This window comes from Dasypus novemcinctus, chromosome 3 (genome assembly GCF_030445035.2).
Source record: "Dasypus novemcinctus isolate mDasNov1 chromosome 3, mDasNov1.1.hap2, whole genome shotgun sequence".
In the NCBI taxonomy this organism is placed as follows: Eukaryota; Metazoa; Chordata; class Mammalia; order Cingulata; family Dasypodidae; genus Dasypus; species Dasypus novemcinctus.
Window position 1 is genome coordinate 127,455,604 of NC_080675.1, and position 23,678 is coordinate 127,479,281.

Sequence of the window (23,678 nt, forward strand, 5' to 3'; positions counted from 1 at the left end):
TACAAAGCAAACATTCATAACATCATTCAGGGGTTCAATACATCAGCCCACCACCAATACCTTGCATAGTTGTGAGATATTTGTTACAAATTATGAAAGAATATCATCAAAATCTTACTACTAACTATAGTTCTTATTTTATATTTGGTGTATTTTCCCCCTCATCCTACCCTATTATTATTTTTTAGCTCACATTTGACACACTTTTTCCATACACCCCCACCACCAACACAGTACATCTTTGGCATAGATACATGAATATTACATTATTACTCTTAAACACAGTCCATTGGTTACTCCAGTTGTATTTTTCCCATGCACCCTGCAATAGTGATGTACATCTGCTCTGGCTCACAAAGGATATTTTGCATCTGTACCACAGGCTTGTCAAAAATCACTTGACCCTAGATGAGAAGATCTGTTTCTGAAACATCTATTCAGTTCCATCAGTCTATGTGTCTGTCTTTATGGCAGTACCGTGCTGTTTTCACCACTGTAGCTAAGTAATATGATTTAAAGTCCATAAGTGAGAGTCCTTCAATGTTGCTTCTCCTTTTTAAGATGTTTCTGGCTCTTCAGGACCACTTACCCTTCCAAATAAACTTGATAATTGTCCTTTCCATTTATTTAAAAAATGCTGGTGGAAATTGTATTGGGATTGCATTGAATCTATATATCAAGATGAGTAGAATTGATATCTTAATGATATTTAGTCTTCAATTCTGTGAACATGGAATATTCTTCCAATTAATTAGGTCTTTTTAAATTTCTTTTAACAATGAGTTGTAGTTTTCTGAATACAAGTGCTTTACATCATTGGCTAAGTTTATTCCTAAATATTTGGGTTTTATCTGTCATATTTTCACCACTCTTTTGGTACTTTTATTTACTTTATGATATAATCTTCATTTCTAGACTCTCTTCCAAGCCTCCCACTCCCATCTTTTCTTTTCAGACTGTAGCACACCCTTTAGTATTTCCTGCAAATCTGATCACTTGGTTACAAACTCTCTCAGTTTCTGTTTATCTGTGAATATTCTAAACTCACCCTCATTTCTGAAAGACAATCTTGCTGGATATAAGAATTTTTTCTCTTACAATATCTTAAATATGTCATACCACTGCCTTCTTGACTCCATGGTTTCTGATGAGAAATCAGCCAATTTTATTTGGTATCCCTTAAATGTTATGCATTGCTTTTCTTATACTGTTCTCAGAATTCTCTTTGACTTTGGCATTTGACACTGATTAGTATGTGTCTCAGAGTTGGTCTACTCAGGTTTATTCAGATGGTTGTATATTGTGCTTCTTGGACATGGATATCCATATCATCCACTAGAGTTGAGAAATTTTCTACCATTATTTCTTCAAATATTCCTCCAGCCTTTTTTCCTTCTCTTCTCCTTCTGGGACACCCATGACACCTATGTCTGCATGTCTTCTGCTGTCATTTAATTCCCTGAGACCTTGTTCAATTTTTTTCCATCTGTTCTTTTGTATGTTCACTTTCAGATGCCATTTCTTCAAGTTCACCAATCCCTTCTTCTGCCACCTCAAATCTGCTATTATATGATTCCAGTGTACTTTTCATTTCATTTATTGCACATTTCATTCTCATAAGATCTGCTGTTTTTCTATGTGTGCTTTCAAATTCTTCTTTTTGCTCATCCAATGTCACCTTAAATATCCTTAATGTCTTTAACCATCTCATTGAATTTATTAAGGAGATTTGATTAGTTGTCTCAACTCCTTTATGTCAGCAGAGGCTTATCTTATTCCTTTAACTGGGCCATATCTTCCAGAGCATATTTGTTTGAGAGTATTCCTGAATTGTCTCTACTATTCACTTTCTATACTTTCATCAATTTTATACTGTCTTTACTATAGTTTCATAGTAAATCATAAAATCATCTCCAAATTTTTCTTTTTCTTTCAGAATTGATTATAGATGTTAGTTCTTAGTTTTTTTATTGGAATTACATTTAATCTATATATAAATCTAGGGGAGAATTGAGAGTTTAGCAATAATGAGTCTTCTTGTACACTCTTAGCTTTTGAACCCATTCTAATCAGACTTTAAATTTAATTAATTTTTAAAGCAACTTTATTGAGATATACTCACCATATAATCCATCCAAAGTATACAATTAATGGCTTCTAATATAATCATGTTATTGTGTATTTATCACTGCAAAAAATTTTAGAGCAATTTCATTACTCCAAAGAGAAAAACTCTCCACATACTTTAGCAGTCACCTCTCAATCCCTATATCCTTCCCCAGTCCTACATAACCACTAATCTAATTCCATCTTTATAAATTGACTTATATTTATGTTTTATATAAATGTAATCATACAATATGTAGTACTTTGTGTTTGGTTTCTTTTACTTAACATAATGCATTTTTACCTAATATTAACATATTATAATAGTAATATACATTTCTTCAGTTTCAAAGAAAGACAGTCTTATATGTGCAATATAATCTCTGTTCATATTTCACATGAGTTTTCACTGTTATACAGTCTCATGTTATATTTTTTAGCTTTCCTTCTAGTAATATACTTGACCTTAGACTTTTTCTTTCAACAGCTGTCATCCCCATATAATAGCACTGCTAGTTATGAACACTGTGATGTGCTTTTCATCTCTTCTATTCATTTCCAAAAATTAACAAACATTTTAAGCAATTTTGCATAGATTAACCCTTGGCTTTCTATTCTCTAGCCTCATTCTATTTTCTGGTGACCCATGTTCTAGTTATTAACTCTGTGATTTTACACAATACATTTAGTTCATAATACCACAATCATACAATATTTGTCCTTTTTCGTCTGGCTTCCTTCACTGAACAGATTATCCACCAGGATATACGTATCTTGGGGCTCCCTAGTTAGTTGGATAGATATTTATGACTGTTATTTCTTCCTCATGGATTATCCCTTTATTAATATATAATGTCTTTTTGTATCTTTTACAATTTTTTACATTTAAAGTCTGATTTGTCCAATATTGGTATAGCTACCCCTGCTTTTTTTGGTTACTGTTTGTGTAGAGTATCTTTTCCCAACCATTTGTTTACCCAGTTTGTAGCCTTCAGTCTAAAGTGAGTCTCTTATAGGCATATGGGTGGCTCATTTTTTTTTTTTTCAATAATCCATTTGATCAGCCTATCTCTTTTGTTTGGGAAGTTCAATCAATTCACATTCAATTTTACTGCAAAAGCATTATTTACTTCCATTATTTTATCATTTGGCTTTCCTACGTCTTATCTTACTTTTGTCTGTCTTTTTATTCTTTTGGTTATCCTTTCTGCTAGTCTTGCCTTCTTCACTCTCCTCCAAGCCTTTCTGTCATTTCTTTTTCATTTGGGCTCTAAGGGTCCCTTTAATATTTCCTGTGAAAGTAGATGCTTTTTTGCAAACTCTCTTAGTTTCTGTATTGTGAATATTTTAAAGTCAACTTTATATTTGAATGGCAGTTTTGCCAGATAAAACATTCTCAATTGGCAATTTTTCTCTTTCTGTATCTTAATTATATCATATGCCTTCTAGCCTGCATAATTTCTGATGAGAAATCCACAGTAAGCCTTATTGTACATCACAGAATTTTCTCTTTATCTTCAACAATTGACATTGATTGTTGAATAGGTCTATTCAGATTTATTTTCATTGGGGTACACTGAGCTTTTTAGACATATATATTTATGTCTTTCATGAGAGTTGGGAAATTTTCAGTCATTATTTCCTCAAATATTCTTTTTGTCCCTTTTCCCTTCTCTTTTCCTCCTGGAACTCCCATTACACATATGTCATCTCTCCGGGTCCCTGATCATTTTTTTCATTCTTTTTTCTCTCTGTATTCTTTCTCTTCCATTTCAGCTATTCTGCCCTCTGAATCACTTATTCTTTCTTATATCATTTCAAGTCTGATGCTGTATGCTTCTAATGTATTTTATATCTCAATTATTGCGTATTTCATTCCCATAAGCTCTGTTGTTTTTCTATTTAGGTTTTCAAATTCTTCTTTTGCTATCCCAGTGTCTTCTTGATGTCCTTTATCTCCTTAGCCATACTGTCTTTCAACTCATTGATTTAATTTTGGAGATGTGTATGAAGCTAATTGATTAGTTGTCTCAGATCCTGTATCTCATCTGGAACTATGATATATAATCCTTTTCTTGGGCCATTTCTTCCATTTTCTTAGAATATCTTGTAATTTTTTGCTGATGTCTGGGCATCTGATTATGGTGGTGTGTTTACTCTGATGCTCAATTTCTCTCTTTTGTGTACATATTTAGTGATGGGAAGCTGTGTGTTACTGCTGTTCTTTGATTCTTAGTGTACCCTTTTTTAGGTCTTTAGGATAATCCCTGTTAGTTACTCAAATCTTGGCCATGGACCTGTAATGGGTTGTAGATCCACTTTCCAGGGCCTTGGGAAGGGAGGCTGGAAAGGCTGGAAAAAGCCTCTCATACTTATTTACTTTTAATTTCCTCACATGCACTTCCTTGTTTAGCCAGCCAATGGTTTTCTTCAGGAGCCCTCTCAGTTCAAACCCTGGTCAGTGTCTGTTCTCACAATATCAACCACAAGAACCTGAGAGAGGATCTTGCCTCAAGGCTATTCAGAGCCTCACAATTCAAACTTTCTCAGAGGCTGTTCTCTAACCTTTGGCAGACCCCTTCCTTTTCCTGGGTAGGAAACAATCCCACTCCCCTCTGCATTAGTAAGGAGAGGGATTGAGAGGGTCAGGTCTCTTTAATCCTGTGCTGGCTCCCAAGTCAAACAATGGCATGGTCCCACCTGGCCTAGAGCTGCTCATGGGACACAGCAGACCAAATTTATTGGCCAAAAGCTGAATCAGCCTTAGGCTGTGTCCCTCTCTATCCCCTTTCCTGGGGCATGGATCCCTGCAACCGTTTTTGTCCATTGCTGTTGGCCAGAGGCCAGAGAATTCAATGCTGCCTGTTCAGAAGGTGGGGGTAATGGTGCCAGCAGCTGCAGTTTCAGCTTCTACTCTGTCTTTCAATTGATATTTTTTGCCTGTGCCTCTCTCTTTTTTTGGGGTGGTATCCAGCCTTCCTCTGGTGTCCTAAACCCTAGAACATTTTTTCCTAGACCATTTCTGCCTGTTGTGTAGCTATTTTTCTGGGGAGAAGTCCTGTGTCTCTATAATCTGCCATCATCCCCTCCCATCAGACTTTTAACTTACCACTTCACCAAAATTGATCTTAAGTCATTAGCGACCATCACTTTGCAATATCGAGTAGTTAATTATTCATCTACATCATAGTCAGTGTTCATAAGCATTTGACACATTTCTTCACTACTTCCACTAGGAAACCCTTTTCCTAGGTTTCTAGCACCCACTTTTGCTTGGATTTCTTCCTGCCTTATTGGCACTATCTTTTCAGGTTCTTTTTCTTATGTCTTAGAGTTAGAATTACCCAGGGTTATTTCTTGGACTTCTTCCCTTCTCTAACCATACTCATCCTGTCTCATTTCTTTAAATTCTCTTGTAAGCAAATGGTTTTCAAATGTATATATCTCGCCCAGAACACTTCCACTGAAATTCAGACTTGTTTAACCAAATGCTTACTTTAAATCTAAGCTTGTATTCCTAATAGGTATCTCAATCTTATCCTGAGTCCAACACTCCTAAGCTCCTAACCACAATCTTTCACATCTAAGTTGAGGCTACCTCCACTGTGCCAGTTGCTCAGGAGATTGAGATGATCCTGATTCCTCTTTTTCTCTCACACCAAATGTCCAATTTGTCAACAAATCCTATTAGCTCTCCCTTCTAAATATAACCAGATACTTATTTCTTCTAACCACTTCTAGTTCTACCCCTTTGATCCAAGTATTGTCTTCCTTTTACAGTTATTATTGCATCAGTCTCATAACTGATCATTCTACATTTTCCATTTCTCTTTTAAGGCAACATAAGGGAGTCTTTTAAAAAATAGGTAAATGAGGTCATTTTGTACCTTTGTTTAAAACCCTCCAATTCCTTACTACATTGCTAAAATAAAGTTCTTACAATGGTCTATTAGGCATTTCCCCCTTTTCTTTCTTCATCTGATTTTTTTTTTAAGATTTATTTATTTATTTATTTATTTCTCTTCCCTCCCCCACAGTTGTCTGCTCTCTGTGTCCATTCACTGTGTATTCTCCTGTGACCGATTCTTTCCTTATCAGCGGCACCAGGAATCTGTGTTTCTTTTTGTTGCGTCATCTTGTTATGTCAGCTCTCTGTGTGTGTGGCACCATTTTTGGTCAGGCTGCACTTTTTTTCATGCTGGGTGGCTCTCTTTATGGGGTGCACTCCTTGTGCATGGGGCTCCCCTACACGGGGTCACCCCTGCGTGGCACAGCACTTTTTGCGTGCATCAGCACTGTGCATGGGCCAGCTCCACACGGGTCAAGGAGGCCCGGGGTTTGAACCACAGACCTCCCATGTGATAGGCAGATGCCCTGTCCATTGGGCCAAGTCCACTTCCCTTCATCTGACTTCTCTGCCTTCATCTACCCTCGCTTATCTCTCTATTAATCCTACTCCAATAAACCATTCCCTATCCCTCTCTTCTACTTAACTTTTCTCTTCAGCATGCATCATATATAATTTCATTACCTATTATATTTTATTTATTATTATTTAGTAGAATTTAAGCTCTACAAGGGAAGGGCTTTTTATTTCTTATGTTCATTACAATATCATCTACTCTTACTGACATATAGTAGGTGATAAATATTTGTTGAATGATCGAATGGGATGGATGAGTGAACTATGTTGGATTGATCACTTTCAGTGTTTTCAGTCAAATATTTAAAACGATAATCATTTTCAATAAGTTGTCCCATAAGAAAGTTAAAATGGATATTTTCACACTTAAAACTTCTCAAAAATCATATTTCCTGAATGTAGAAAACTCAACTAAAAAAGCATTTATTGAATATTGTTCAGATTGTTTATCTTGGATTAAAATGTTCTGTTTGGGGATTTAAGAAAAAAATTTGTTTCTAGGTTCTGGAACTGCAAAGTCCCCCAAAGGCTAGTGTGGTGGTGAAGGACTGTGTCAGAGCTTGCCTGGATTCTACATATAAGTACATTTTTGACAATTGCCATGAACTCTATTCCCAGCTAATAGACCCGGTAAGAAATGATGCTCGTCTTTTATGATCTCTACTATTCTGTTTCTAATGTCTGCTTCAATCAATTTAGAATGACTGTAAAAGAGAAGCTATGTTCATTTAATTTCATATTAACTACAGATTTTTAAATTTCCATATCTTTTCTTCACAACTGAATCAGTTTCATATACATGAACTAATTGACTCCTTACAATAACTTTATGTAGTAAAGGCAGATATTATTGCTCACAGTTTTCTTAAGTGGGGAATCAGTTTTAGAAAGATTAAGGCATTTGTTCAAGGTCACATAGTGGGTAAGTGGCATATTTTGGAATAGAATTTAGGATTCCAACCTCTGATCATCTTGATATTATGTTCTTCCCCCAACACATAGTGTCTCTGATCATTTTACCTCATAAAAGTTATAGATGATAAATTTTTCTAAATTTTTATTATATTATTGTATTATAATGAAGTATTTCAAGAATTCTAAAAGGTAAAGTAAATTTTAAAAATCCACATACTCTAGGGCCCTCTAGGGCCAAATGTTAATATTTAACCATTTTTGCTCCTGTTTTTTGTCATATAAAGACATTAAATGTTACGTATAAAACAACACTTCCCTTTGTACTTTTTCCAAATTCCATTTTCCTTCCATTCTCCTTCCCCAAAGATGAGCGATATTCTGATTTGGATGAGTTCAAATGTCTTTTCACATGTTCAGTGAACATTTGCATTTTATATTCTGCAAATTGTGTGATAAATCTTTACTGATATTTTGTTGTTGTTGTTCGTCTTTGCTTGTTTGTCTTTTTCTTATAAATCTGTAGAAAATTCTAAAATATATTCTGGGCAATAATCCTTTGTTGGTTATTTGGATTTCATATAATATTTCCCTCTTTATTCATAATATGTCTTTTTGTTGTGTGGAAATTTCTAATGCACACAATGACTTGGACACTACTATAACTTCTGGTGTTTTGGGATGGTTGTTTAACATGTATCTGTTCCATGGTGCCTTCACCAAAGAATGCAGTAGCTCTACTAGATATTGAAAACTTAGGATTTGCTATGGAATTTCCTGGTTACTTGGGCTGGGTAGGTTCTAAAAAGCAAATGTTGAAAGAAGGAAAGTAGGAGATCTGACTCTCTCAAGCTGAGTTTTATACTGTCAAAAGAAACTGAGTCACAAATAATAATCAATAGTCAACATACAGGTTTATTGGAAGAGAAACTCTTTGAGCCAGTAGACCTTAAACCCAAGTAAGAATTTCAAATGGTCAGTATGTTACTTTGGCTTATATTGATCAGAGGTAGAGACACCCAAAGAGATGTCAGTCCATAAATACAGGTGTCAGGATTGCCAGCAAAACACAACTGATGCAGGCTCTCATGGACAGATGTTTTACTCACATAAAGAGGAGACAGAGAACAGTCACCGTTCACTTCAACCGTGGGTGTTGATTTCCCACAGAGAGCAGGTCTAAATTTGTGGCCCATGTAGGGGGATTTTCTATGCACAGCACCCCCTCTCATGTTTGTATGCTGCCACAAGTAGAGGAACACCCTGCCTTCCCCATGAAGGACAGATATACTGCTGCAGTATGAAGTAGATGTCATAAAACATGCCTAACAGAGTCAGATTGTCTCCAGTGAATATCTCCTAGGTCATTATGTTTTATCCCACCAAGCTGGTCCAGAGCACAGGATGTATTTGTGGGACCCAAGAAAAGGTGGCAGGCCATGCTAGGACTGTCCCCTACCACAGTTTATAAAGGCAATTATTGCATTTCCTTCCAAATGAATATAATAATTGATTGACATTTATGTTCCTTATTACAAATGAGGGTCTTTCAAAGCCAGGGATGGTTACTGATTGGTCTATTTCTGATAGATTATGTCCTGGGCCAAAATCAACTTATTTCTAAATGTTGATTAATCTGCAACTCTTCTAGAGTATATTCCATTTTCCTGAAAAGCCCCTGCTTTTATTTTTTACTCTTTAAAAAGTTCCTATCACCACCCAGAAAGGAGGTCTTTCTCAGCAGTGCCAATGTGGGCAACAATATCATTTTACTTAACAATAGTATTGCATCTTCCTGGGGTAACTGCTTTCCTAGACTAGTAAGAAAAAAAAATCAAAGCTGGAGTTTGTCATTGAATGAACAAATCATTATAAAATTATATAATTGTTCAGAACTGTAAATATCAGACTTGTTAGATTGCTTTAGTTTAGTAATTTGATTCTCTGGGATTTCTAAGGATTAAATTAAATCTCACTTATACTCTCCCAAAGGGTGGCTTCCTAATGACTTCCGTTTATCTATTCTCTGCTCTATCCTCTCTTCCCTGAAAGGATCTTTCAAATCTTCTTTTATATTTCAACATTATTGTCTTTATCTAAAAGTAATATCCAAACTTTTGATTGTACCATGTGTTACCCAAATATAACTTCCATAATCAATCTTACCAGTCCTTACCAGAATTGATTCTCTGTTCCTAACCACCTCGCCACAACTGGTCCCATTTATGTGCCATACATCCTATATCTTCCATGAATTGGCCATTCTCTTTCATGTTTCCATGCATTTTTTAATCTATTCTATATACCTAGAGTGCTCTAAAGAATAGAATTCATATAGAAGAGATTTCTTCCTGCTAGAGTAGATAGACTAGATTAGACAGATATCTAGATAGATAAGAGATTAAATTATATAGGTAGAATAGACTTTTACTGCCTCATCAAAATCCAGCTCAAATATGTTCTGCTGGTTTACAAAATCATACCCAGTGAATGAATCAAGCTACTAAGGTAAGGTGTGGTGCCTTATTTGGTGTCTTTATAATACCAAAATAAAAGGTTTTATTTCTTTAAGGGAGTCCTGTGGTCAGTTCCTCGAAGTATAATAAATGTGTCCCTATGTATTCGCCAGGTGCAGTGGATGTGCCACGATGATGGAAGAGGTTGTTGATGTGGGAGGGGTAGGTGGGGGTTGGGGGTATATGGGGACCTCATATTTTTTTAATGTAACATTTAAAAGAAAATAAAGAAGAAAAAAAAAACAGAAAAAAAAGACCCCACGTGATATGGCCCATGATATACGTTCCATCACTTCCTCTACTTCTCTCCCCTTTGCACATGCCACCTACATAGTAAATGAGTAGGGAGCCTGTGAAGAATTACCCACAGAAAAGCGTTAGATTGTAACCACTGACTCTGAGCTCAAGCTATGTGTAACTACTGACCCTGAGCTCAAGCTATGCTTCATTCCAGCCCTATCCCTGCCCTAACTGCCAAACATTCTTTCCCCCAAATAAGACAGTTCCCAGAACAAAGATTCCCAGAACAACATCACAACCTACTCTGGAAGCAGCAAACCCAGTAATTTTCCATGCCATATCTATGAGCCACAGCTTTACACCACTCTCCAACCCTGCCCGACTCCACCAGTTCAAAAGGAACTCACCAGCTCAGTAAAATGGGCTTAAGTCTCACTTCAAACACTGCCATGCTAGTGATCTAGTAAAACTCTCTGTTTGAATCATTGGGTTGCCTCCAAACCTCATTTAAACTGGGACCTGACAGAAAGTAACTTGAAAAATGTCATATCCTAAGCACTATGACAGTGCCTGCCACATAGTTTGTGCTCAAAAATACATTTGTTGAATGAATTGAATAAATGATGACTTTTCTCTCATCAGACATTAAGAATTCATAGCGTACTTGGTCTTTTAAAAACAAGAATGATGGAGTCTCAGGACTCCCCTAATGTCTCTTGCAGTTACATGGGACCATATGACTGGGCCTTGGACAATGAAATATGGGAGGGATTTGATGAAAGCCACTTGTAGTCCTGACCCTTGGAAACATCCTGCAATATCCTCTAGCTGTCTCTTCTTCTGCTTCAATAACCTTCAATAACAGAGAGATTCCCAGCTAGCATCAGACATGAACTGTATAAAAATGAGATCATTATTGCATCACTGATGTTTGGAGGTTTCTTACCCCAACACAACCTGGCCTATATTGAGTAATAGACCCAAATTCCATTTTTTCAAAACTGCCACTCAAACTATTCAAAACACAACCATGTTGTTGGGACTTTCCTATTTACCACTCCTCACTGACTCCCCTTTCACTCATGGAATGAAATATAAACTTTGCCATTATCCAAAACTCCTAAAAGATATGAGTCCTGAGACTGATCTGAGTTCAATTCCTTACTTGAACTTCATCTCCAGTTACTAGTTACCTTGCATTCTATCATTCAGCACATTAAACTCCATGATACCTTTTTCTCTACAATATCTCCATCTCCTGGAATTGAGCTTCAGTTTCCAACACCCCCTCCACCTGCCTAATGCCAGTTCACCCAACATTTTCTACAGCAATCTTTTTTTAAATTTTATTTTTAAAGAAATTTTAGATACAGAAAAGTTTCATCATAATATAGGGGATTTCCATATACACTAAACTGTTGTGGGAAACTGGCTAACCTGTTCCTTATTGTAAATGTTACATCTGTTCTATTGCAGATGTTGCAGTTGTTAGATATTGTAGTTGTTCCCTATTATTGTAGATGATGTTGCAGTTCTAATAGCAAACAACTGCTTGGTAGTTTCCAATAATTAAGAGGTGGGAACTAGGGTCAAAGCTCTCTCAGTTCCAGAAACTGCAAGCCCCCTGGTTCCATCTTTGGTTCCTCTCTCATGTTTCTCTTTATCTGTTATTTCTGTAAGTTCTGCGTTGTCTTTCCCTGGAGCAAACCTATTGCTGAATTGGTTCTCGGCAACTGGTGCCCAATGTGGGGCTCGAAGAGAAGCTCAGCAACCAACCCCCTCAAATTTTCCTCTATTAATACATCTTACATTAGTGTGGTACATTTGATACAATTGATGAACAAATTATGATGCAGTGCTACTAACCATGGTCCATAATTTACATTATGGTTTATGCTTTGCACCATACAACTTTATAGGTTTTGACAAAAAGTGTAATGGCCTGTATTCATCATTGCAATATCATGCAGTATCATGCAGAACAATTCCAGTGCTTAAAAATACCCTGTATTCCTATGTTCCTTCCATGTAAATTTGATAATGGGCTTTTCCAAACCTGCAAAGATAGTTGTTGGAATTTAGATTGGAATTGCATTGAAGCTTTGGGTAGGCTTGACATCTTAATGATATTTAATCTTTGAATCCATGAATATGGAAGGTTCTTCAATTTATATAGGTCTTCTTTAATTTCTTTTAGCAATATTTTATAGTTTTCTGTGTACAAGTCCTTTACCTACTTGGTTAGATTTATTCATAGATATTTTATTCCTTTAGTTGCTGTTGTGAATGGAATTTTTTCTTGATTTCTTCTTCCAGTTAATCATTGCTTGTGTATAGAAACACCACAGATTTTTCAGTTTTGATCTTTTACCCCACCACTTTTCTGAATTCATTTATTACCTCAAGGAGTTTTATTGTGGCTTTTCAGGGTTTTCTGTATATTAGTTCATGTCATCTGCAAATAGAGCAAGTTTTAATTCTAATTTATAATATGGATGCCTTTTATTTCTTTTTCTTGCCTTATTGCTCTGACAAGAACTTCCAGCACAATGTTGAATAACTGTGGTGACAATGGACATCCTTTATTGCTCCTGATCTTAGAGGGAAAACTTTCAAACTTTCATCATTAAGCAGACTGTTAACTGTAGGCTTTTTATAACTATAGGCTTTTTATCATATTGAGGTAGTTTCCTTCTATTCCTAGTATTCTAAATGTTTTTATCAAGATGTGCTGCTGGATTTTGTCAAATGTCTTTTCTGTATCAATTGAGATGATCATGTGCTTTTTTTCTTTCATTTTGTAAATGTGGTGTATAACATTAATTGACTTTTTTATGTTGAACCAACCTTGCATACCTGGGATAATTCCCACTTGATCATGGTATGTAATTCTTTTAACATGTTGGATTTGGTTAGTTAGCATTGTGTTCAGATTTTTGCATCTATATTCATAAGAGAAATTGGTCTGGTTTTTTTTCTTGTGGTATTTTATTCTGGCTTTGGTTTGATGGCAAATTTTAGTCTCATAAAATGAATTAGGAGAGAGTCCCTGTCTCTTTAATGTCTTGGAAGAGTTTGCACAGAATTGGAGTTAAGCCTTCTTGAAATATTTGGTCAAATTCCTCAATGAAGCCATCTGGACCTGGGCATTTCCTTGTTGGAAGGTTTTGACCACTGATCATTCCCTTTATTAGTAATTGTTTTGTTGAGATCTTCTATTTCTTCTTGATTCAATGTAGTTTGTGTGTTTATAAGGATTTGTCCATGTCAAGCAGGTTATCTAAATTATTGGCATACAGTTGCTCATAGTAGCCTCTTTTAGTCCTATTTTCATTTCTGATTCTTATTATTTGTATACACACTCCTTTTTCTTTGTCAATTAAGCTAAATGTCAATTTTATTGATCTTTTCAAGAGACCAATTTTTAAAAAATTTTTTTCAAAATTTATTGAAGTATATCACTCATACATAAACATATATAAACAATAAGTGTATAATAATAGTTGTGAACTTACAAAACAAACATGTATAACATTATACAGGACTCTCATAACTCACCCTACCACCAATAGCTTGCATTGTTTTTTTTCCTTCTTCTTCTTTATTTTCTTTCAAATGTTACATTAAAAAAAATATGAGGTCCCCATATACCCCCCCCCCCACCTGAGCCACCCCACCCGTCCCACATCAACAACCTCTTCCATCATCATGGCACATCCACTGTACCTGGCAAATACATTCTGGAGCACTGCCGAACCACATGGGCAGTGGTCCACATTGTAGTCCACATTCTCCCCCAGTCCACTCAGTGGGCCACGGCAGGACACACAATGTCCAGGATCCATCCCTGCAGCACCACCCAGGACAACTCCAAATCCTGAAAATTCCCCCACACCATATCTCTTTTTCCATCTACTTACCATCAGCAGCCACTGTGGCCACCCTCTCCACATCACTATTACAATTTCTTCCCTTACTAATCACAATAGTTCCCCAGCAGAACACCAGTAAGTCCACTCTAATCCATACTCTATTCCTCCATCCTGTGGACCCTGGGATGGTTATGTCCAGTGCCCTTTTACATCAAGATTCTACATGGATGATGGGTGCAATTCTGAGGCACTCTTGGCTCCCGGGTGTGGTGGTTGACCCTCTTCACCTCCCTGTCAGCTGGCCAGGGTAAGTCCAACAAACCAGAGGGTAGGAGCTGCAAGTCTGCTGAGGCCCAGGGCCTGGCTGTTACATGGACAGTCCAGAGATTCAGGTCTCCTGAGTATACATCAACCCAAACTCCAACCACAGGTCTGGTAAAAGTAAGAGAAGAGGCATGTGTAGAACGGTCATATCTGAGTTCAACTCCATCACATTCAGGAACACAAACTCCAAAATAGGGCCAACTGACCAGGCCCCGAACTCCAGAGCCACCTGCTATGACCATAGAACCTGTGGGTCTCTGCAGCCCTCAGGAGAACCAGCACCTGGGTTTCCATCTACCTTGGCTGTCTCTGGTATCCTGCTGAGGTGTGCATAAACATCACCCTTCTGATGACCTCCTGACTCTTTTTTGGAGATTCATAGCCATATAAACTCACTTGTCCTTTCCATTTCCCCCTTTTATCCAAAGTCAAAAAGCAGTTTTTAACACCTGATTTTACATGTAGGCTGAGATAGTCTGCCAGTCTGAGTTGACCCCCTTATTCAACATCTTTTTCTAGTTACATCATCAGCTAGTGCTTGGTAGTAATCCCTTGGTTCCAGGGAGGTTCATCCCTGGGTGTCATGTCCCACACTGGGGGGAAGGCAATGCATCTACATGCTGAGTTTGCCTTAGAGAGTGGCCACATTTGAGCAACATGGAGGCTCTCAGGAGGTAACTCTTAGGCACCCCGCAGCTCTAGGCCTAATTTATATTTCAAGCACACAAGATCATAATTGGAGCCATCAGTATCAAGGGCTCACTGTTGGACCATCCATCTTTGTTGGTATTTGCCATTGCACTTGGGGGATTGTTGCTGTTCCATTGGGGAATATGATAGAGCTCCCCTGGTCAGGAACTCAGCACTCTCTCAGTTGTCATTTCCAACTGAAACCACTATAAAAATATCCAAACCTTTCTATGTACCCTGTATACATTCCCTGGAGAACTCCCAACCATGTGCCCCCCACCAATAACACCCCACATGAGCGCTTCTCCACCACCATAGTTGAACCTCTCTGTGGTCCAAAACTTCTCCAAAAAGGAAGCCCAATATATTGCCAGTTTCCATTAAGAGTAAAATGGAATATAGTGATAGGTTTAAAGGTTAGAGATAGAATACATAGTAATTTAGAAAAAATTAAATAAAGGAAAAATAAATTGGGGTATCAAAAAATGAAAAAATGAAAAAGCTTTGTTTTTGACATTTTGCCTTTCATCACTGCTATAGGTGTTGCCCTATATGTACAGTGGCAAGGCAGTTTCTTCCATTTCTTCCTCAGTGTCTATGTCCTTTCTTTTTTTTTCTTCTAATTATTAAGTTTGTCTTCACATAAATTTTAGATCACAGTAATTCATATATACAATATATGGTACTCCCACATATCCAACATCAAACCCTTTGTCCCTTCCCCAGCAATGATCTTTTTACATGTTCTTATTATATTTGCTACAGCTGATATACGGATATTGAAACAATAGCTTTCAAACATGGTTCCATTTTGATTTACATTATGGTTTATATTTTAGACTATACAATTTTCTAAATTTTTAGTTATCTTATGTTTTACATTATGGTTTACATTTTAGCCTATAGGCTTTTATTTATTTTTGGTATAATTTAACATGTCCTATATCCATTATTGCATGATCTTGTGGAACGCTTTCTTTGCCCCACAGTTACATTGATTCCATGTATTCAACACCTCTTTCCCCCTCCCCTCAGGGCCCACCATGACAATCAATCTTCATTACTTGAAGGACCATATTCAGAGATACTTGCAACAATGCTGACGGCTTTACATACTTGACTGCCCTAACCCATTGGGAGCCACCAATTCTCTGGAGAGATACAATTCCCTCTGTTTGAGAACTTTGGTCCTCCCCAGGATGTGGATATACCTGCACTCTCATTGTATGGCTCTCCACCCAATGATATAACCCACTATGACAAAATGAGCACTCACACACTCCCTAGAAGCTTGCCCTCTGTCAGATTTCCACCCCCCTTAAGCGTCTTAAACAGGTGAACTTCTGTATTATATTTTCTAAAGATTTTTCTCTACATTATAATTTCAACCACATACCTGACAATCTCCTATGTTCAAATGTTCCCCCCACCCTCCCCCCAATTTCTTGGATCATCTGACCTATCCACCCATCCCTAGCCCCCCTCAAGCCCACAAAACCCCACCTAAAGTTATCCCTATGCCCCCATTTTATCCCTTTCCTGTACAAATGCTTACCTCTAGCTTATCATAGATTTCACCCATGTAGATGTCAGTTCACAACCTTCCTCTACCCCCCAACTTCCTTTAAGTTGATCATGCAGTCTCTACCTCTCTGAGACAGCTTGGTTTACTTATTTCATATCAGAGAGGTCATGTAGTATTTGTCCTTCAATGCCTGGGTTGCTTCACTCAACATAAGGTTCTCAAAATTTTGGTTTTGTTGATTCCCTCTATTATTTTTTAAAAAGTTCTATTTTATTTATTTCCACTCTAATCTTTGTTATTTACTTCCTTCTGCTTGTTTTGGGTTTAATTTGGCCCCTTTTCCCCTATTCCTCCAATTTTGAAGTTAGGTTTCTGATTTGACATCTTTCTTTTTTAATGTAAACATTTAGAGGTATAAATTTCCCTCTCAGCACTGCCTTCACTACATCTGTTAAGTTTTAGTATGTTGCATTTTCATTTTCATTTTCCTTAAAGTATTTTATTTGTGATTTTCTCTTTAACCCATTTGTTGTTTCTGTCTATATTGTTTAATTTCCACACATTTGTGAATTTTCCATTTCTCCTATTGTTATTGATTTCATTCCATTGTGGCTGGAAAAGATACATTTTATGATTTCAATATTTTTTTATTTATAAAGAAATTGTTTTCTGACCTAACATATGGTCTCTCCTAGAGAGTGATTCATGTGCACTTGAGAAGAATGTGTGTTCTGTTGTTGTTGGATGAAGTGTTCAATATACATCTCTTAGTTTAGTTGGTTTAGAGAATAGTTCAAGTCTTGTATTTCTTTATCGGTCTTCTGACTAGATAGATGTTCTATCCATTATTGAAACTGGTGTATTCAAGTTTCCTACAATTGATGTAGAGTCATTAATTTCTCCCTTCAAATTTGTCAGTATTCATTTCATATATTTTGGGCTCTACTGTAAGGTACATATATATTTATAATTGTTACAGCTTCTTGTCGAATTGACCCCTTTATTAGAATATAATGGCCATCTTTATTCCTTGTAAATGATTTTGATTTAAAGTGTATTTTATCTGATACTAGTATAGACGCCCCAACTCTCTTTTGGTTACTACTTACATGGTATATTTTTTTCCATCCTTTCACTTTCAACCTACTTGCATCTTTGAACTTAAGGTGAGTCTCTTGCAGACAACATATAATTGGGTCATTATTTTTTATCCATTTTGCTAATATCTGCCTTTTGACTGAAGAGTTTAATCCATTTCCATTTAAAGTGACTACTAATATTTCAGGGCTTTCTTATGTCATCTTGTTATTTAGTGTTTGTATGCCTTATACCATTTTTGTCCCTCAATTCTTCTGTTAATGCCTACATTTATGTTTATTTGATTGTTTGTGTTGTACCATATTGATGCCATCTCTGTTCCATTTAGATAAGTTTTTCATCTATTTTCCTTGTGGTTTCCATGGGGTTAAAATTTAACATCCTAAATATACAGCAGTCATATTTAGCTTGATGCCAACTTACCTTCAATAGCATGCACATATACTTTTCCTATATATTTTTTTTTGCTTTTTACCGTTTATATCTTTGTATATCATATGTACCAAACCATAGAATTATCGTTACTTTATATGTATTTGCAATTTAGCACCTGTAGCAAGTAAGAAGTGGAGTTAAATACCAAACAGTACATGGTACTGATACTGTCATTTATGATTACCTAAATGTTTATCTTTACTACAGGTCTTTATTTCTTTATGCCATTTGAACCACTGTCTGGTATCCTTTCCTTCCAGTCTGAAAAACTTCCTTTTGCATTTCTTATAGAGCAGGCCTAGTGGTAATGAACTCCTTCAGCTTTTGTTTGTCCAGGAGTGTATTAATCTCTCCCTCATTTTTGAAAGACAGTCTTGCCGGATATAAAATTCTTGGTTGGTAATTTTCTTCTTTTAGCACTTTATGTATTTCAACCCACTGCCTTCTTGTCTCCATGGTTTCTAATGAGAAATCAGCACTCAGCCTAATTGGGATTCACTTGTACATAACATGTTGCCTTTAACCTGCAGCTTTCAGAGCACTCTCCTTATCCTCTGTATTTAACTGTATGTTCAATATATGATGGGGTATATTTTTCTTCATTTTTGTCCTGTTTGGTATTCTGTGGGCTTCTTGTATGTACATATTTACATCTTTTGCTAAGCTGGCAAAGTTCTCTGTTATTATTTCTTTAAATATTCCTTCTTCCTCTTTATCTTTTTCTTCTCCTTCAGGAATTCCCATAATGCATTTTGTTGTTTTCTTTTGTTTTCTTTTATATGTTTAATGGTGTCCCAGACATGTCTTAGACTATTTTCAATTTTTATGATATTTTTTTCTTTCTGCTCCTTAGTCTGACTCATGTCAAGTGACTTCTCTTTGAGATCACTGTTTCTTTATTTTGCCAGTTCCAATCTGCCTTTGAAACCCTCCTGAGAAATTTTCATTTCAATTATTATGGTCTTCAACTCCAGAAGTTCTGTTTGATTCCTTTTAAAAATTTATCTTTCCTATATTGCTCATTCATTGTTTTCCTGATATCCTGTTTTCTTGATATCCTGATTTCCCTTCATCTCCTTTAGGGTTTTGAAAATCAATTTTTAAAATATAATAAACTTTATTTTTAAAGAGATTTTAGACAATAGAAAAGTTACATAGAATGTATAAGGGAGTCCCATATACCTCACCACAACCCCCACATCGTCCCCTATTATTAAAATCTTACAGTTGTGTGGTACATTTTTTATAACTGATGAATAAATATTGAAGCATTACTACTAACCAGGGTACAAAGTTTACATTGTGCTTTACACTAATTCCAATGCCCTAAAATTGCCGTATGTTTCAGCTGTTATTTTCACTCCCTGTCCTCAGAACCTTTTGTAACCATCACCTTTATAACAATTTTACATGTTCTTCCATTACTACAATATTAATGTTTACTTGTCCGTGGTTGCATTACCACCTTATGTTTGTTCATTCCTCAACCCTTGGGAAGTGTGGGATGGTGATGCCTACCCTGCCTCAGTTTGAGAGGGGCTTAGATCTTATGGAGCAGATGGAAGCAATTGTTTTGCTTACAGTTGCAGATACTTTCAGTTTTTTTAGATAGGGTCTGTCATTTTGTTAATTGCCCTGAGCAAGTTCAATGCTCTGGAGAGTATGTGTTGGTCACAACTCTTCTGACAGTCAGGGCTCAACCAGCATATGAACAGACCAAAGATTGAAATCTCTGGAACATATATTTAATGGGTATAGTGCCAATTATAGGTTCAAATAAGAGGTAGAAAAATCTTGTGTAGGGCAATTATAAATGAGTCTAACTCTGTTACTTTGGGAAATAGGTTATCATACATTCAAAGGTAAGGCCCACTGATGGGATGCTGATTTCATGGAGTTACATGCCTTGTCTATAGTGTCTGGATGGCTCTAGAGCCCTCAGGAGCACCCCCATTTTGAGGCTTTGTTCACAGTGACAGTTAGTGAGATCAGTCTGAGACATGCAGAAAAGTAACCTCTAGAATGACCTGACTCTTTTTAAAATCTTTTTGCCATAAACACTCCTTTGTATTTGGTGTTTCCCCCTTTTAGTCAAGGTCTTTTTCCAAATGCATCTCTGTTTTGTGCCTGATATTAATCCCTTAGTGCCAGGGAGACTTATTCCCAGGTGTCATGTCCTAACCTGGGTTGAAGGTCGTACATTTATTTGCTGAGTTTGGCTTACAGAGAGGCCATGTTTGAGTAACAAAAGATTTTCAGGAGGTAACTCTTTTTTTTTTTTTTTTTATTGACTTTGTAATAATATTACATTAAAAATATATATGTGAGGTCCCATTCAACCCCACCCCCCCACCCCCCCTCTCCCCCCCCCCCAACAACACTCGTTCCCATCATCATGACACATCCATTGGATTTGGTAAGTACATCTTTGGGCACCTCTGCACCTCATATACATTGGTTCACATCATGGCCCATACTCTCCTCTATTCCATCAAGTAGGCCCTGTGAGGATTTACAATGTCCGGTGATTACCTCTGAAGCTCCATCCAGGGCAGCTCCATGTCCCGAAGACGCCTCCACCTCTCATCTCTTCCTGCCTTTCCCCGTACCCTTTGTCCATTATGCCCACTTTTCCCAATCCAATGCCACCTCTTCTATGTGGACACTGGATTGGTTGTGTCCATTGCACCTTTATGTCAAGAGGAGGCTCAGATTCCACCTGGATGCTGGATGCAATCCTCCCATTTTCAGTTGTAATCACTCTAGGCTCCATGGTGTGGTGGTTGTCCTTCTTCACCTCCATCTTAGCTGAGTGTGGTAAGTCCAATAAATCAGATTGTAGGTGCTGGAGTCTGTTGAGGCTCAGGATCTGGCTATCACATTGTCAGTCCAGAGATTCAAATCCCCTAAATATATCCTAAACCCCAACATTAACTGCACCTCCAGCACATTAGCATGAAAGTCTTATGAAGGGAGATCCCATCTGAGTCCAGATTCATCACACATAAACACCATTTCCAAAGAGGGGCCATCTGCCCTGGTAGTTAACCCCATCGGCCATGACCATAACCAGGAGGTAACTCTTAAGCAATAGTTATTATTAAGTTAAGTTTCAATTTTCCAAGATAAGATTCATAGTTACATGCATTAATATTGAGGGCTTGATATATTGGTCTCTTTTCTTTTCTTAGTAACTGCCTATGTACTTGGGAGATTCTTGCCCCTCTATTAGAGAATGTAGCAGTATGCTCCAGGATGGGAGTTTAATTTTTTTTTGTCTATTGTGTGGGTTTCTGCCCACTGACATAACACCCTATGACAAGATGAACATAATCATGTTCCATAAAAGTATGAGCAAGTGCACCCTTTCCCCCACATCACCCCCTCACCAACACTCTGCATCAATGACCCTCCCCTGACATATCTGCCAAAAGACATTCCCATTATTTTATTTTCAACCACAGACCTCCGCCTCCCCAGAGTTCACCTATTCTTCCTCCAGTCTCCCCAAATTTCTTTGGATCATCCAACCCACCTACCCAGCCGTGCTCACCCTCATGCTCTACTGACATTGATCCTGCTCACATTCCTGTACCACCATCACCCCCATCCACTGTCAACCCCCCTCCTTCCACCTTATCATAGGTTCTGTCCAGATTGAACATTTCAGCTCAACATTCTCTATTCTCTTTCTGTCTTCCTGGTAACCTATCGTCCAGACTCTATCTTGGTGACTCTGCTCAATATGCTTAGGTCATATCAGTGAGGTCAGGCAATATTTGTCCTTTAGTAGCTGGCTTACTTGACTCAGCATAAGATCTTCAAGATTCATCATTTTGTCACATGTGTCAAAACTTCATTCCTTCTTACAGCTGAGTAATATTCTATTGTATGTATATACCACATTTTACTTATCTATTTGTCTATTGATGGACACTTGGGTTGCTTTCACTCTTTGGTAACAGTGAATAATGCCACCATGAACATTGATGTGAATATATTTGTTCATGTCCCTGCTTTCAATTCTTCTGGATCTATACCTAGTAGTGGGATTGCTGAATCATGTGGCAGTTCTGTAGTTAGCTTCCTGAGGAACCAACAAACCATCCTCACAATGGCTGCACCATTCTACATTCCCACCAGCAGTGGATGAGTGAGTGTTCCTGTTCCTCCACATCCTCTCCAAAACTTGTAATTTTCTTTTTTTTCAATAGCAGCCAGTCTAAAAGGGGTAAGATGATATCCCATTGAAGTTTTGATTTGAATTTCCCTAATAGCTAGTGATGATGAGCATTTTATGTGCTTTTTAGCCATTTGTATTTTCTCTTTGGGAAAGTGTCTATTCAAATATCTTGCCCAGTTTTTAAATAAGTTGCTTATCTTTTTTTTTAATAAGAAAATTTTGTTGATATATATTAATAATGCATATATTTCATCCAAAGTATACAGTCAATGGTATTTGGAATAACCACATAGTCAGGCATTCATCACTTCAATCATTATTAGAGCATTTTCATCATTTCAATAATAATAATGATAAAAAACAAAAAGCAGATAAGCAATCAAACAAGAAAATTCATCACCTCTCAATCTCTCAATGCTTTCCCTGCTGTATATAGCTGCTATTTCTGGCTATCCTTCCACATTTATTTATTTACTCTTAAGTCATTTTATTGATATATTCACATGCTATATGATCTGTCCAAACTGTATAATCAATTACTTTTAGTATAATCACATTGCTGGGCATTCCTCAGCACAAAATTTTGGAACAATTTCATTACTCCAAAGAGAAAAAATCCACACCTCTTAGCAGTCACCTTTCCATTCCTCTATCCTTCCCCTGCACTGCATAACCACTAATCTAATTTCATCCTTATAAATTGATTTATATTTACACCTTATACAATATGTGCTACTTTGTGTCAGGTTTCTTTTACTTAGCATAATGGGTGTTTTTTGTGTAATATTAACATCTTGTAGTATTAACATACTCGTGTTCAGTTTCAAAGAAAAATGGTCTTATATATGCATTTTTACCCATATTCATATTTTACATGCACTTTTACTATGCAATACTGTCTCATGTTACATTTTTTAGCTTTTCTTACAGTAATATTTTTATTTTCTAGATGTAGCATTTCTTTATATATGCTAGATATTAGACCCTTATCAATGAGTGCTTCCCAAATATTTACTACCATTGAGTAGACTGCCTTTTCACTTCACTGACAAACTCCTTGGAAGCACAACAGTTTTTAATTTTTGAGAAAGTTCAATTCATCTATTTTTTCTTTCCTTGCTCATATTCTGAGTGTAAAGTTCATGAAACCATTTCCTACTACAAGATCTTCATGGTCTTGGTTCTTATATCTAGGTTTTTGATCTGTCTTGAGTTAATTTTTGTATAGGGCATAAGACAGTGATCCCCTCTCCTTCTTCTGGATATGGATATCCAGTTCTCCCAGCACCGTTTGTTGAAGATGCTATTCTGTACCCACTGAGGAGGCTTGGTGGTCTTGTTAAATATCACTTGG

General features: G+C 36.8%; 1 protein-coding gene across 1 annotated transcript in view; it reads left to right on the forward strand.

Annotated features, from left to right (window-relative positions):
- The window catches only part of UNC13C (unc-13 homolog C), a 738,074-nt gene that overhangs the window by 404,489 nt on the left and 309,907 nt on the right, over window positions 1–23,678 (forward strand). Inside the window, exon 16 of the mRNA XM_058294229.1 lies at window positions 7,031–7,159. Within this exon, the coding sequence (XP_058150212.1) occupies window positions 7,031–7,159 (129 nt within the window). The remainder of the gene's footprint in view (window positions 1–7,030; window positions 7,160–23,678) is intronic.